We start from the raw sequence: 16,018 nt of genomic DNA on the forward strand, positions 1-16,018 counted from the left end.
GATTTTGTGGTGGAGTCTAAGGAGGGTAGTGTTTGGGGAGGGGAAGGGCCTCAGCCGGATATAATGCCATAGAGTCCACTCTCCAAAGCAGCCATTTTCTCCAGGGGGACAGATCTGTCATCTGGAGTTCAGTTGTAATTCTGGAAGATCTTCTGGTCCCACCTGAAGGTTGGCAGCCCCAGGCCATATTACTAACCCCAGATTTAAATGCATATTTTCCCCCATACGTGCTAGGTTTTACATGTATGTTCATTATTGGATTGCAGTATTAAGTGGTAACTTGCATTAGCTGACTGGCCGTCATTGATAAACCAGACCTTCATTTTGCCTGACCCCTCCTCTGACACATGGGTTGCCCTACAGTAGGGTTGCCAGGTCCCTCTTTGCCACCAGCAGGAGGTTTTTGGGGCGGAGCCTGAGGAGGGCAGGGTTTAGAGGGGAGGGACTTCAATGCCATAGAGTCCAGTTGCCTAAGGGGCCATTTCCTCCAGGTGAACTGATCTCTATCGGCTGGAGATCAGTTGTAATAGCAGGAGATCTCCAGCTGGTACCTGAAGGATGGCAACCCTACCTAGGCTGTTAACAAATTGAGGAGGCATAATTAACGCGTGCTTTCTTTCTGCCCATTTTGTAGAACGTTTAAGGCAGGGATGCACCAACATCTTGATAACCTGTTTTCCCACACACTTTCCTCACGCCATTCTTTGTAAGCTTCCTCTGCGTCCGCCCCTTTAGCTGTTGTCTTTTTGAAAACTAAACATCCTGAAATCCTTTTAAAAACTTTATTTTATGGGACAGGAGTTTCAGCCTCTTAATCGCACAGAGTTGCCTGTCAGTCCATCGTTCTACCAAGATCGTTCTTGTCTACTCCAAGTGGCAGAGGTTCTCTGCGGTCTCAGGCTGAGGTCTTTTGCATCACCTCCAACCTGATCCTTTTAGCTGGAGATGCCAGGGATTGAACCTCGAACCTTCTGCATGCCAAGCAGATGTTCCACCACTGAGCCATGGCTCCTCCCTTAAAATCAGTTGTCCTTCTTTGACTCTCTTCCAGTTCTGATGCATTTTTCACCTGTATATGGAACGACTTCCAGTTAACACCCCAAACTTGAAAATGTGTGCCAGCATATCTGCTTATGACAGAATTTCTACAAATACGACACGTGGTATTGCAGTGGGATGTTGGCTTAGCACTAATACCACAAGCCAGCGTGGTGCAGTGGTTAAGAGCGGTGGCCTCTAATCTAGAGAACCGGGTTTGATTCCCTACTCGTCCACATGAGTGCCGGAATCTGATCTAGAGAACCAGGTTTGATTCCCCACTCCTCCACTGAAAGCCTTCTGGGTGACCTTGGGCTAGTCACAGTTCTCTCTTAACTGTCTCAGCCTCACCTACCTCACAAGGGGCCTGGTGGGGAGGGGAAGGGAAAGTGATTGTAAGCTGTTTTGAGACTCCTTTCGGTAGAGAAAAGCAGGGTATGAAAACCAACTTCTTCAGCATTGGGAAGTTTGTTACTCTTGCTACTTAAGTCAGCTTAAAAGGGACAATCCTGGAAGCTGCTAACTTTAAATCCAAGGATTTAAAGTTGGTATCGATATTAAACAGGAATTACGAATTCTTGGCTTGGATCCTGCGCTAAGGCTCTGCTGATGGAAGGGATTCCCCACGTGTGTAGCACAATGTTCTCACCAAGTCCTGTGAGGAAAGGTTGAAGGAGCTGGGTAGGTTTAGCCTGAAGAGGAGAGAACTGAGAGGTGATATGATAACCATCTTCAAGTACCTGAAGGGCTGTCACATAGAGGAGGGTGCCGAGTTGTTTTCTGCTACCCCAGCAGGTTGGACCAGAACCAACGGGTTGAAATTAAATCAAAAGAGTTTCCGTCTAGACATTAGGAAGAACTTTCTAACAGTTAGAGTGGTTCCTCAGTGGAACAGGCTTCCTCGGGAGGTGGTAAGCTCTCCTTTCCTGGAGGTTTTTAAGCAGAGGCTAGATGGCCATCTGTCAGCAAGGCTGATGCTATGAGAAGTTCATGAGAAGGAGGGCATCTTGGCCATCTTCTGTGCATGGAGTAGGGGTCACTGGGGATGTGTTGGGGAGGTAGCTGTGAATTTCCTGCACTGTGCAGGGGGTTGGACTAGATGACCCTGGTGATCCCTTCCAACTCTTATGATTCTATATGATTCTCTATTCCTGCTGCAGTTCAAAATGCTGCTTCTGGACCACAGGAGACCCTTCGCAACTGGTTGGAGGGAGGAGTTGAAAGTCTGCAGGAAGAGCAAGGGGATTGCATCCCCTGTCTGGGGAAACCCTCCACTGGATCCGACTTGTTGCCATGTGCATCTCCGCGTGGTGGATACTCACTAGAGCATTACTTGGGTAGCGATGGGGTGCACAACGTGAAGGGCAGCTAAGCCAGAGCGGCACATCCGCTTCAGTGAAACCTTTAAAATCTCTGTATTTCCAGTTCTTATGCTCGGATTGGCCATTCTGTTGTTGCTCCCCCCCAGAACAGGTTTTGACAGTGTGGCAGCTTTTGTAGTCTCCAGTTTAGGGGCGGAAAGAAAATCGTCGTGCATGTTTTCGGCGGCGCCTTCTGGAAATGTTTATGACTATAAAATGCACAGGAAACGGACGCTGGTTGATGCCCTGCAGGGAAAGGTGACCGAAAGGTCGGCGTGCTGGACTGTTGACCAGTCAGAAGCTACCCGCCGGCAGCCTGGAGTAGGACTGCAGTCAGGTTTTTGCCCATGCGTTCTGTGAAACCAAGAATGCCGCTAGAGGGGGGCAGCTGATCTGTGTGTTTTAAAAAGGTGGCGTCATTTACGAGCTTGTTTCTACTGCCTGTTAGATAGAACTGTTGGCATCCTGTACACAGCCTTGACTTGTTGTCTCCTTCGCACGATGGACTTTTAAAATTCTGGGTTGGAGCTAGACTAAATTTTTCATTAATGGAAGGGAAGAAGAAGAAGAGTTGGTTTTTATATGCCGACTTGCTCTACCACTTAAGGGAGACTCAAACCGGCTTACAATCCACCTTCCCTTCCCCACAACAGACACCCTGTGAGGTAGGTGGGGCTGAAAGAGCTCTAACAGAGCTGTGACTAATCCAAGGTCACCCAGCTGGCTTCACGTGTAGGAGTGGGGGAAACAAATCCAGGTCACCAGATTAGCCTCTGCTGCTCATGTTGTGGAGTGGGCAATTGAACCTGGTTCTCTAGATCAGAGTCCACCGCTCCAAACCACTACACCACGCTGGCTCTCCAGGGGAGGAGTAATTCCTACCGATTTCTCTCTTCCTGCTGCAGACCGCTGATTTGTGTCTCATTCATTCTTTGCCCCAGGAGCAGAATTTCAGGGAGATCAATTTGCTGTGGCGGGAGGGGAGAGGAAGGGAAGTTATCTGCCGCTGACAAAAGGGCCTTGTGGGAGCGGAAAATTTAGTCTGGATCCAGCCTTAAGTGATATTCTTTATGCACTACTGTCAGTTTACAGAGTGCAAGCCAAGTACCAGAAGTCTTCGCATTTCTCTATTTCAGTTGTAAATAAAATTCGAAACTGTAGGCTGGTCTTGGTGGTCCAGGATAAAAGCCAAATAGGGGAAATGTTCGGCGAATCATTCACTTTTACAGAAACCTTTATGCATTGGTCAAATGTTATAACTCATGGTGCAATCTCTCATTGAACACATGAAGCCGCCTTATACTGAATCAGACCTCTGGTCCATCAAAGTCAGTATTGTCTACTCAGACCGGCAGTGGCTCTCCAGGGTCTCAGGTAGAAGTCTTTCACATCACCTACCTGCCTGGTCCCTTTAACTGGAGATGCCGGGGATTGAACCTGAGACCTTCTGCATGCCAAGCAGATGCTCTACAAACTGAACCCCTCCTCTCCATTCTGAAGTAACAGTTCATTTTATTTTTTAAACTTTATTTTAAAACAAATAAAATACAAGAGTCTAGAACAGAAATTACTAAATACATCAACAACAAAGTATACAAGCACAAATTAACTGTACATTCTAGACAATTTTTTTGTTTTGTTTTACAAACCTTTTGGATTTTTGGCCATGCAAAAGACGGGTTATTTTTCTCAGACGAATACACTCTGCTAGCTTCTCCAGCTACTCTTCCTTCTTTGGGATTATATTTGTCTGCCAATTTTGGGCAAGAATCAACCTTGCCGACGTTAACTGCATTAAGCACAAATTCGTGGACTTCTTTCGGAAGAAAATCCACGCAATTCAACATTTGAAAGCCAATATTGTTTTGCCGTGATAAGTTATTTTGGTTTTGCAATATCATGACTATTAAACCGGTTGACAGATTTTAATTCTAATAAAGTTAAGAAAGACTTCCCCAGTTTTTGTCTGGTTGGATGGCCAGCCCTAGCAGACTGAGGGTGTAATGGGGCGTTGCACAGTTTCCGGGTCCACCCTGGGCCCTGTCAAACCAGCGCTGGGAGTTGCTCGTTCAGCGCTCCTTGCGATTTCTGAATCTATTCTCAGGTGTGCGGGGCACATTTTGGATCAGGGCCTTAGGGGAAGGGGCTTAAGCCTCCTTTCTGGGCCATTTTTGACTGGAAACGGCCTTGCGAAGACTTGCTGTCTTGGGAAAACATACACAGGGTGCCCTGAGGCCTGGTTTGGATATAATAGTGAAATCATAGTTTGACCATCGGGTCTAGGGTTGCTAGCTCCGAGTTGGGAAATACTTGGAGTTTTGGGGGGCAGAGCCAGAGGAGGGCTGGGTTTGGAGAGGGGAGGGACTTCAACGTCATAGAGTCTAATTGCCAAAGTGGCCATTTTCTCCAGGGGAATGGATTTCTATCATCTGGAGATCAGTTGTAATAGCGGGAGATCTCCAGCCCCTACCTGGAGGTTGGCAACCCTAATCGGGTCTGATTCTTCTTTTTCCCCTCCTCATGTGCAGTGATTCCTCCACCCACCTCCCTTTTTTCAGACAAACTACAGCCCGCTATTAAGTTGGAGCTGACCAACTGTGGTTTCACCCTCAGCTGCTGAAGGAGAACTGGAACCCCCGGTTTGAAACAATTCCCATTTAGTGGGCAAGAGCAAAGTACAGTTTGCGGGTTTGGGCCTAAAGGTTTGCCTGAAGCTAGGGTTGCCAGCTCTGGGTTGGGAAATACCTGGAGATTTTGGGGGTGGAGCCTGAGGACGGCAGGCTTTGGAGAGGGGAGGGACTTCAATGCCATAGGGTCCAATGGCCAAAGCGGCCATTTTCTCAAGGGGAACTGATCTCTATCACCTGAAGATCCGTTGTAATAGCGAGAGATCTCCAGCCACCACCTGGAAGTTGGCAACCCTACATGAAGCAGGCAGACAGGCAGGGAACTGGTGTAAAGGCAGGGGTGGGATGGAGGAGGAGGATGGATTTGAGCCCAGGCCTTGACTCAAGAGCTAATCCATACTTTGGCATGTTATGTCTTAGTTGGTCTGCTGGATTTTTAGCATAGTTGCTTTGGAGCATGGGATTGTGTGTGCAGTAACCTTATCTGTGTGTGTGTGAGAGAGAGTGAGAGATTTTGTGGAATTTTTGTCTTGCCGTTATTTATGAATGCCAGCACCAAATATTAAGTCCTGTAGTAGGCCGCCTACCATTCTTCCAGTCCTTTGACAGTATCCCTTCTCCACTGGCTAACTTCTACAATGTGAGGCTCCTGCCTGGCTGGCAGCCGCTCCTGGGGCACTTAATCCTCAAGGCGTGTAGACTGGCTCGGCAGTAAGGGGAAAGGCATTCTTCAAGTTTTTAGAAGCCCTCTGGGCTTTTATGTAATATGTGGTATTCGGACAATGCTTTGAATCCAGATTCAGATGAATGTCTTCCGGTATTGCATAAATAAGGTTTCACTAACAGTCTGTGAATGTTCCTTCTCTTGCAGGCACCTAGTATAAATGAAAAGGTAGATCTCCACTTCATTGCATTAGTAAGCGTTGGCGGCAGCCTCTATGAGTTGGGTAAGGTCAAACTCTCTTCTTTTACAACTGAAATAAATTGTCAGGGGTATCCATTAGTTCCTAACGAGAGCCCGCGTGGTGTAGTGGTTAAGAAGAAGATGAAGAGTTGGTTTTTATATGCTGACTTTCTCTACCACTTAAGGCAGAATCAAACCGGCTTACAATAGCCTTCCCTTCCCCTCCCCACAACAGACACTCTGTGAGGTAGGTGGAGCTGAGAGAGCTGTGACTAGCCCAAGGTCACCCAGCTGGCTTTGTGTGTAGGAGTGGGGAATCAAACCCGGTTCTCCAGATTAGACTCAATTGCTCTAAACTAAATCGCTCCAAGCCACCTCTCTTAGCCACTACACTATGCTGGCTCTCTAAGAGCAGTGGTTTGGAGCAGTGGACTTTAATCTGGAGAACTGGGTTTGATTCCCCACTCCTTCACATGTGTGGCAGACACTAATCTGGTAAACCAGGTTGGTTTCCTCAGTTCTTCCCTGGAGGTTTTTAAGAAGAGGCTAGATGGCCATCTGTCAGCAGTGCTGATTCTGTGACCTTAGGCAGATGATGAGAGGGAGGACCTCTTGGCCTTCTTCTGGGCATGAAGTAGGGGTCACTGGGAGTGCGTGGGGAAGGTAGTTGTGAATTTCCTGCATTGTGCAGGGGGTTGGACTAGATGACCTGGTGGTACCTTCCAACTCTATGATTCAATGCCAGAGGAGAGCAGGGTTTGGGGAGGGGAGGGACTTCAATGCCATAGAGTCCAATGGCCACAGCAGCCATTTTCTCCAGGAGAACTGATCTCTATCGGCTGGAGATCAGTTGTAATAGCAGGAGATCTCCAGCTAGTACCTGAGGGATTCTATTCTATGATCATCACATACCGATCTTACATTTAAGTTGCAGCTTGGCAGTTTTGAAGACGCAGCTTCACGGCTTTTCCTGCCTGGAATTTTATGAGCCTATGTAATAACGGAAGGTGCAGCAGGATGAGACACTGGAGATCTGAGACTAGATCCCTTCTCTTTAAATTTCCATTAACAGCAGCTGTGGGAGTGTGTGAGTTGAGTTGGGGAGGGAGGGGGATTTAGTGCCTCTCCTGGAACTGTTATTTGCATCGGCAAAGCAAACTGACGGCCATGTACATTTTCATATTGATGCAAATGGCGATTCCAGAAGAAGTGGTGGAGGCTTTTGGGGGGTGGAGGGATGATAGGGGCAGAGGGAATCCTTCTTCCTCCCCACCATCTGTTAATGGAAATTTACAGAGATGGGGGATATCCATGAACACATATGGAGCTGCCTTCTACTGAACAAGACCCTCGGTCCATCAAAGTCAGTATTGTCTACTCAGACCGGCAGCGGCTCTCCAGGGTCTCAAGCAGGGGTCTTTCACGTCTCCTACTTGCCTAGTACAAGCCCCGTGGCCAGAGTGGTCAGCTGCAGTGGTCAGCTGGAAGTTTGTTTCAGGTAGCCAGCTCAAGGTTGACTCAGCCTTCCATCCTTCCAAGATCGGTAAAATGAGGAGCCACCTTGCTGGGGGTAAAGGGAAGATGACTGGAGAAGGCACTGGCAAAACACCCTGTAAAGAAAGTTTGCCTAGGAAACATCAGGATGTGATGTCACCCCATGGATCAGGAATGACCCAGTGCTTGCACAGGGGACCTTTACCTTTGCTTACTTGCATAGTCCCTTTAACTGAGGATGCCAGGGACTGAACCTGGGACCAACTGCATGCCATTCAAAGATCTGTTTCCTCAAGCTGAATTCAGGGGCTGTCTGGCAGTATTTTAAGTAATGCAGAATTCTCATCTGTGATGCTTCGTATGAGAACGAGTTTCATGTGGAAGGTTATCGATTCAGCCCCTGGTGCATCTGCGATGAAAAGATACCTGCATATAGTTGGGGAAGGGCACGTGATAGAGCATCCTTACTAAAGCTTTCACAGCGGCTGCTGTGAAAAAGGCAAATTCCATGCTGGCCATAATTAGACAAGAAATAGAGAATAAAACTGCTGCTATCATACTGCCCTTGTACAAATCTGTGGTGAGACCACACTTGGAATACTCTGTACAGTTCTGGTCACCACACCTAAAAATGGATATTGCAGAACTTGAGAAGGTTCAGAAAAGAGCAACCAAAATGGTCAAGGGGCTAGAGCAACTGCCCTATGAGGAGCGGTTAAAACGCTTAGGGCTGTTTAGCTTGGAAAGAAGGCAGTTAATGAGACATGATAGAGGTCTATAAAATTATGCATGGTTTGGAGAAAGTGGACAGGGAGAAGCTTTTCACCCTCTCTCATAATACCAGAACACGGGGTCATCTGCTGAAGCTGGAGGGTGAGCGATTCAAAACAGATAAAAGGAAGTGTTTCTTCACACAACACATAGTTAAATTGTGTAACTCCCTGCCCCAGGATGTGGTGATGGCTGCCAACTTGGAAGGCTTTAAGAGGGGAGTGGACATGTTCATGGAGGAGAGGGCTATTCGTGGCTACTCGTCAAAATGGATACTAGTCATGATGTATCCCTATTCTCTCTAGTATCAGAGGAGCATGCCTATTATATTAGGTGCTGTGGAACACAGGCAGGATGGTGCTGCTGCAGTCGTCTTGTTTGTGGGCTTCCTAGAGGCACCTGGTGGGCCACTGTGTGAACAGACTGCTGGACTTGATGGGCCTTGGTCTGATTCAGTGTGGCCTTCCTTATGTTCTTACAGCTAAGCACTGCTGGGTCTTGGTATCTTTGGTATCCTCTGTCCTGAGATCCATAATGGAAGAAAAGGGGGGGATAAATGAAGCCTGAAAGAAGCCTTGACCTGAGATTTTGCAGAGCCTTCCCCTCTACCCGTTTACAAGTCATTAGTTAAAAGTCTCCAAAGAAAATCGGAGCAACTACAGCCCTCTGAATGGGCTTGTAAACGATAACTACTGAAGATTCCTAAAATCTGCTTTAACTTGCATGCTTGAACTCTGTCCAAGTAATAGTTTGCTTTTGGTTCCAGGAGCACCGCGTATAAACACAGAAAGCTTATGTTCTTCCACAGAAAACAGGCTGTTTATATTTATAGGTAACCATCTGCAGTGCCCTTTCCCAGAATAAATTTGGGATCAGAGTCAAGAAAATGTAGCTTGCAAAAAGTCTGTGGAATATAACCAAGAATGTGTCGCCCTGAACCATCTTTGGGGTTGTCAGACAATTCAGAGGTCATCCAATGCAGTAAACATTAAACAATTGTCCAAATGTAATACTTCATATGAACATAATTTAGATGGTCTTTGTGGTTGGTTTCAGCTGCTTATCTGTGTATAAATAAATGTCATTTGGCAACAGTTTCTAAACCAGTATAGGCAGTCCAGCCTGATAACGTTTTACAGGCTGGGGGTAGATGCTGGAAAAAACTGGCCTGATTATCTGTGGCCGTTCCATTAAATAGTTTTTCAGAAAAGTTGTTGTGGAGGAGATTTAAACAGTTTGTTGGTCATGGGAGCTAAATTTGTTGGTCATGGGAGCTCCATGTCAGTTTGTTTGTTGGTCATGACAGCTCCATGTCAGTATGCCTCTCAATAAGAGCATAAGAAAGACCCTACTGGATCAGACCGAGGCCCATCAAGTCCAGCAGTCTGTTCACTCAGTGGCCAACTAGGTGCCTCTAGGAAGCCCACAAACAAGACGACTGCAGCAGCATTTCCTGCCTGTGTTCCACAGCACCTAACACAATAGGCATGCTCCTCTGATACTAGAGAGAATAGGTATGCATCATGATTAGCATCCATTATTAATAGTAGCCATGAATACCCCTCTCCTCCATGAACATGTCCACTCCCCTCTTAAATTCTTCCAAGTTGGCAGCCATCATCACATCCTGGGGCAGGGAGTTACACAATTTAACTATGTGTTGTGTGAAGAAACACTTCCTTTGATCTGTTTTGAATTTCTTACCCTCCAGCTTCAGCAGATGACCCCCGCGTTCTGGTATTCTGAGAGAGGGAGAAAAGCTTCTCCCTGTTCACTCTCTCCATCCCATGCATAATTTTATAGGCCTCTATCATGTCTCCTCTTAACCGCCTTCTTTCCAAGATAAACAACCCCAAGCGGTTTAACCACTCCTCATAGGGCAGTTTGCTTTTTATTTAATGAGAGTTGCACGTCCATAATTCTTGCAAGTGTTTTGGGTTCCATGGAAGAATTCTTACAGAAGGACTCTTTTTAAAAAAATAATAACTGATGGCTATGATCAATTAATAACTTCATGGCAAGAAACTGGACTATCAGAACCAAAGCCTGATAATTCCTGGCCGTGTGTTTCAGCAAGAATGGAATTTCCATTGGATGATAACAGAAAAACTTCACAGGGCAGGAGGTGGTTAAATTGGAGTTCGATTAGACTTAAGGAAAGCATTAAGGAAAACTGTGGTACCGTTGTGTTGCTAGCAGAAAAGACATTGTTTTCTGAATTCTGTGCTTTGCCTGACCTTTCCAAAGGCAGTAAATAAGTATGATTATCCCTACAGATGGACGGAAGCCATTCCCAATAAACCACGGGCGGACAAGTGATGAAACGTTCTTAGAGGTACAATTTTTCAAGTGCTTTTATACCGCCAACATTTTGCATACCTGACCTATGGTAAAATATATATCTTCAAATGTCAGCATTTAAATTTGCACACTGAGTACCATTCACTGTTGGTAGTATTCAGTTTGCAGTTTGGACTTTAAAGTCATTTCTGTCTGAAAGCTTGCTAAACCCCTTTTTTTCTGCACACAGATCTTTTCAGCAAGACAATAAGCGATATTTCTGTGTCACACCATTATTTCTGTAAGCTGAATTACATCTTCTGCCTTTTTTTGTCTCTTACTAGGATGCAATAGAAGTATGCAAGAAATTCATGGAGCGTGATCCAGACGAATTAAGATTTAATGCAATTGCTCTGTCAGCAGCCTAAGTTATTCTTAAGTGGTGGTGAAAAAACCCTGTGTGTCTAAGTATTGTAACAATTATGCTTTTTTGCCATGATTACACTTTTGATACCTCCCAAGTAACATGTTGATGCAGATTAAAATTCTGATTTGTCCTATATCTCTTGTGGACTGTTCCTTCTCCTCCGTTCTTTTGAGTGACTCTAGATTACTATAGTCCACAAATGTCAATTATGGTAACACAAGGCTGCACTGTGCACTGGCTACAGACATAACTTGGTGATACTGCAGCTTCTGTTCCAGTAAAAGGTAAAGGTCCCCCGTTCAAGCACCGGGTCATTCCTGACCCATGGGGTGACATCACATCCCGACGTTTACTAGGCAGACTTTGTTTACGGGGGTGGTTTGCCAGTGCCTTCCCCAGTCATCTTCCCTTTACCCCCAACAAGCCGGGTACTCATTTTACCAACCTCGGAAGGGTGGAAGGCTGAGTCAACCTTGAGCCGGCTACTTGAAACCAACTTCCGTCAGGATCGAACTCAGGTCGTGAGCAGAGCTTGGACTGCAGTACTGCAGCTTACCACTCTGCGTCACGGGGCTCCAGACCACCACAATAAAGCGAGTCACAGAAATATATATATTTTGATTTCCCAGTGCATATAAAAGTTATGTTGACACTATACTGTAGTCTATTAAGTATGCAATAAGCATTATGTCTTTTTAAAAAAAACCAATGAACATACCAGTACCTTAATTAAAATTACCAAAATGTGACACAGAGGGTGCTTTCACACATGCTGAATAATGCACTTTCAATCCACTTTCAATGCACTTCAACGATCGTTTGCAAGTGGATTGTGCCGTTTCACACAGTAAAATCCAACCGCAAAGCACATTGAAAGTGCATTATTCAGTATGTGTGAAAGCGCCCAGAGACACAAAGGGAGCACTTGCTGTTGGAACGAGGGCGCCAATAGACTTGCTCAGCGCAGGGTTGCCACAAACCTTCAATTTGTAAAAACCCCAATATCTAGGAAGCGCAATTAGAACACAAGAAAGGCCCTGCTGGATCAGACCAAGGCCCATCAAGTCCAGCAATCTGTTCACACAGTGGCCATCCAGGTGCCTCTAGGAAGCCCCCAAACAAGACGACTTCAACAGCACCATCCTGCCTGTGTTCCGCAGCACCTAATATAATAGGCGCGCTCCTCTGGTACTGGAGAGAATAGGTATGCATCATGACTAGTATCCATTTGGACTAGTAGCCATGAATAGCCCTCTCCTCCACGAACATGTCCACTCCCCTCTTGAAGCCTTCCAAGTTGACAGCCGTCACCAGATCCTGGGGCAGGGAGTTCCACAATTTAACTATGCGTTGGCACAAAGCGGGGCACAATAATGTGAGGTACGTCTGTGCTGTTTTCTGAATGTAAGAAGTCATGATTATCCCGTTACAGAAACACTGGTGCACTGCATTGCAATGATGAGGCAACTGCAGATATGACCACCCATAAGTCGTCTCATGCCAACAACTGGGGAATATCCTCACCACAATAGTAAAAGCCACTCCAGGTCATTCTCAATAGGAATGTGGATAGGTCAAGAGTGCTCCAATTTACAAAATAACTGAAGTGTCCTTCCCTGGTTTATCACAAGCACTCTTTCCATACACAGTTGCCAACTTGATAAGATACACCTGCGTGAATTTCCTAACAGAACAGTTCCTCAGTGGAACAGGCTTCCTCAGGAGGTGGTAAGCTCTCCTTCCCTGGAGATTTTTAAGAAGAGGCTATTCTATGACTTTAGGCAGATCATGAGAGGGAGGGCATCTTAGCCATCTTCAGGGCATGGAGTAGGGGTCACTGGGGGCATGGGGGGAGGTAGTTTTGAATTTCCTGCATTGTGCAGGGGGTTGGACTAGATGTCCCTGGAGGTCCCTTCTAACTCTATGATTCTATGAATTAAAAGTTGATAGGCATGTGCACTGAAACAGGAACGTACAAAATTGGGGTTCTCAAAGCCACTGGGAGCCAGAAGCATTCCCCCCCCCCCCCCCCGCTATATAAGCTGTCCACTTCTTGGGTGAGAATAGTTTCAGAGAGTAGCCGTGTTGGTCTGCAGTGGAAGAACTAGATTCGAGTCCGGTAGCATCTTAGAGACCAACAAGTTTTTTGGGGGTATAAGCTTTCAAGGGTCAAAGCTCCCTTTGTCGGATGTCTTGAAAGCTTATACCCTGAAAATTGTGGTTGTTTCTAAGATGCTATCGGACTTGAATCTATCTCTCGGGTGATCAGGTTCTGTAACAAATTTAGTGATACCTAGGGGTGACCCCTCACACTACATCTACTGAGAGTGCTTCAGAATGTGCCCCACAATCCTCTATAGTGCACAGAGATTCCATCGGCAAACAAATCCATGTGGAAATGTATGTTCTCTGAGGGTGTTAGAAGTTCTAATTTTCCTGATCCAGAGCAAGGAAGGCAAGCAAGCTAGTGTCAACTACGCATGTAAGTTAGCATACTATCTGTCCTTTCACTGTAGTAATTAATTAACTTATTGAACAGAATTCTTATTATGACTATCATGGGTCCATTTAAAGACTAACAAAATTTCATGCAGGGTATGAGCTTTCGTGAGCCACAGCACACTTCTTCATGAGGTTTTGTTAGTCTTTCAGGTGCTACTGGACTCTTGCTCTTTTCTACTGCTAGTGACAGACTAACATGGCTACCCACCGTGATCTATGAATATAATGGGATACTTCCCAGTTTGTGAATTATGTATGCAGTTACTCAAACAAATTGACTGTTCATTCTTCAGCCCATGTTTATTAAGCTTTTGAAAGGAGAATAGAATGTTTGAAAGCTTTTGTATGAGAATAGGGGAAGGGGCTGTGGCTTAGTGGTAGAGCATCTGCTTGGCATGCAGAAGGTCCCAGGTTCAATCCCCGGCATCTCCAGTTAAAGGGACTAGGCTGGTAGGTGATGTGAAAGACCCCTGCCTGAGACCCTGGAGAGCCGCTGCTGGTCTGAGTAGACAATACTGACTGTTGGACCAAGGGTCTGATTCAGTATAAGGCAGCTTCACGTGTGTGTTTTTTTCAATATGCGGTGGGAACAGGTCAAAAACATGACTGAACTCATAAATTACCGTTTTCCTTGCAGAAGGAGCCAAATGCTGGTTCAGCAATGACAATCAGGATTATCTGGCATTCCTGTTCTTCAGCCCACACTGATTGCTAGTCCCTTATTCCCCTTTTCCTGTAGGTGCTTCTTACTTGCGGCTACAGAAGTCAACTCACCCCATCCACAACTCCCTGGGTTTTCTTCCTTTGAAGATAGGAACTGTGTTTGTTCTTCTCCAGATGTCTGGGAGCGCACCAAATATCCATGAGTCCTCCCAACGGGGGCGAACAGTTCTTGTATTTGCCCAGCTAATTTAGAATCTCCAGGGAACTTCTTCAGCTCCCACGCACACCCAGCTTGAAGTCATTTAGATGGTCCAACTCTTCAGCAGACTTTCTTCATTATTACTGACCTGTGACCCCTCCCATCTTTATTCTTGTCATTTGCTAAATATCTCACCCAAAAGCGCTTTCCCTACAAAAAAACAGGACACCAAGTAGACACTGAATTTCTTTTTATCCCTCTTGACCAACATGGTATCGTGGTTAAGAGCGGTGGTTTGGAGCGGTGGGACTCTGATCTGGAGAACCGGGTTAGATTCCCCACTCCTCCACATGAGCGACGGAGGCTAATCTGGTGAGCTGGATTTGTTTCCCTGCTCCTACATGTGAAGCCAGCTAACCTTGGGCTAGTCACAGCTCTCTCAGCCCCACCTACCTCACAGGGTGTCTATTGTGGGGAAGGGAAGGTAATTGTAAGCCAGTTTGACTCCACCTTAAATGTTCCTTAAACTCTCTCCACCAAGCCTCAAAAGACATCTCCCCACAGTCAGCTGTCAAAACTATTCATGCCAGACTATCGAAGTTCCCAGGATATTGTATAATAATTTCAGTAAGGGCCCATCAATATTATCTGTAACCACACCCATCCAAACCCCTACTGCATACAATAACTGCCCAGAAACTTTAGCATTAAATGCTTTAACTGCTGCAGGAACATATTGTCCCCCAGAGGAAAAATACAGTCCTCAAAATAGCCTTCCTGGTACTCATGGCTGTTCTTACAACAGAGTCCCAATGCACCTTCCAAGAAGAAATAATTCCTTAATAGAAGAAGACTTGGTTTTTATATGCCGACTTTCTCTACCACTTAAGGAAGAATCAAACCGGCTTATGATCACCTTCCCCTCCCCACAACAGACACACTGTGAGGTAGGTGGGGCTGAGAGGTGTGACTATCCCAAGGACACCCAGCTGGCTTCATGTGGAGGAGAGCGGAAACTAATCCAGTTCACCAGATTAAAGTCTGCCGTTCCTCTGGAGGAGTGGGGAATCAAACCTGGTTCTCCGGATCAGAGTCCACCACTCCAAACCACCGCTCTTAACCACTACACCACACTGGCTCTCTTAAATTATTATTTAAATTGCTCTACTTGCTCCATAGGCTGACCCACTACTGCCCACTTATATTTCCTCATCTATCATTTTTTACTAAAGGGAAGGACCTTTGACTTAGAAACATCAATAGCTAGGCCGTCTTTGGAGCAATACTCTGAGAAGGGGGCTATAAATTTACATAGTCCACCCATGGATCTTGAGAATATGCATTGGGCTGGATCTTGTGGATCCATTCTGCTACTGGAAGTGCTTTTGTTCAGTGGGAGGCGGCTTCGACCAGAAAAAAATGCCTCTGCAAGTAGACAGATCATGATGGGTAGCTGTGTTAGTCTGTCTGTAGCAGTAGAAAAGAGCAAGAGTCCAGTAGCACCTTAAAGACTAACAAAATTTCTGGCAGGGTATAAGCTTTCCTGAGTCAAGGATTGCCAGGTCCCTCTTCGCCACCAGCGTGAGGTTTTTGGGACGGAGCCTGAGGAAGGCGGGGTTTGGGGAGGGACTTCAATGCCATAGAGTCCAATTACCAAAGCAGCCGTTTTCTCCAGGGGAACTGATCTCTATTGGCTGGAGATCAATTGTAATAACAGGAGATCTCCAGCTAGTTCCTGGAGGTTGGCAACCC

General features: G+C 46.0%; 1 protein-coding gene across 1 annotated transcript in view; it reads left to right on the top strand.

The window, feature by feature from the left end:
- UCHL3 (ubiquitin C-terminal hydrolase L3) overlaps nt 1-11,035 on the top strand; it is a 30,571-nt gene extending 19,536 nt beyond the window's left edge. The window contains exons 5-7 of the mRNA XM_056861878.1: nt 5,898-5,973; nt 10,472-10,530; nt 10,820-11,035. Coding sequence (XP_056717856.1) covers nt 5,898-5,973; nt 10,472-10,530; nt 10,820-10,903 — 219 coding nt within the window. The 3' untranslated portion in view covers nt 10,904-11,035. The remainder of the gene's footprint in view (nt 1-5,897; nt 5,974-10,471; nt 10,531-10,819) is intronic.
- Nucleotides 11,036-16,018: the final 4,983 nt, after the last annotated feature.

The sequence above is a fragment of the Euleptes europaea genome, chromosome 16, assembly GCF_029931775.1.
Source record: "Euleptes europaea isolate rEulEur1 chromosome 16, rEulEur1.hap1, whole genome shotgun sequence".
In the NCBI taxonomy this organism is placed as follows: Eukaryota; Metazoa; Chordata; class Lepidosauria; order Squamata; family Sphaerodactylidae; genus Euleptes; species Euleptes europaea.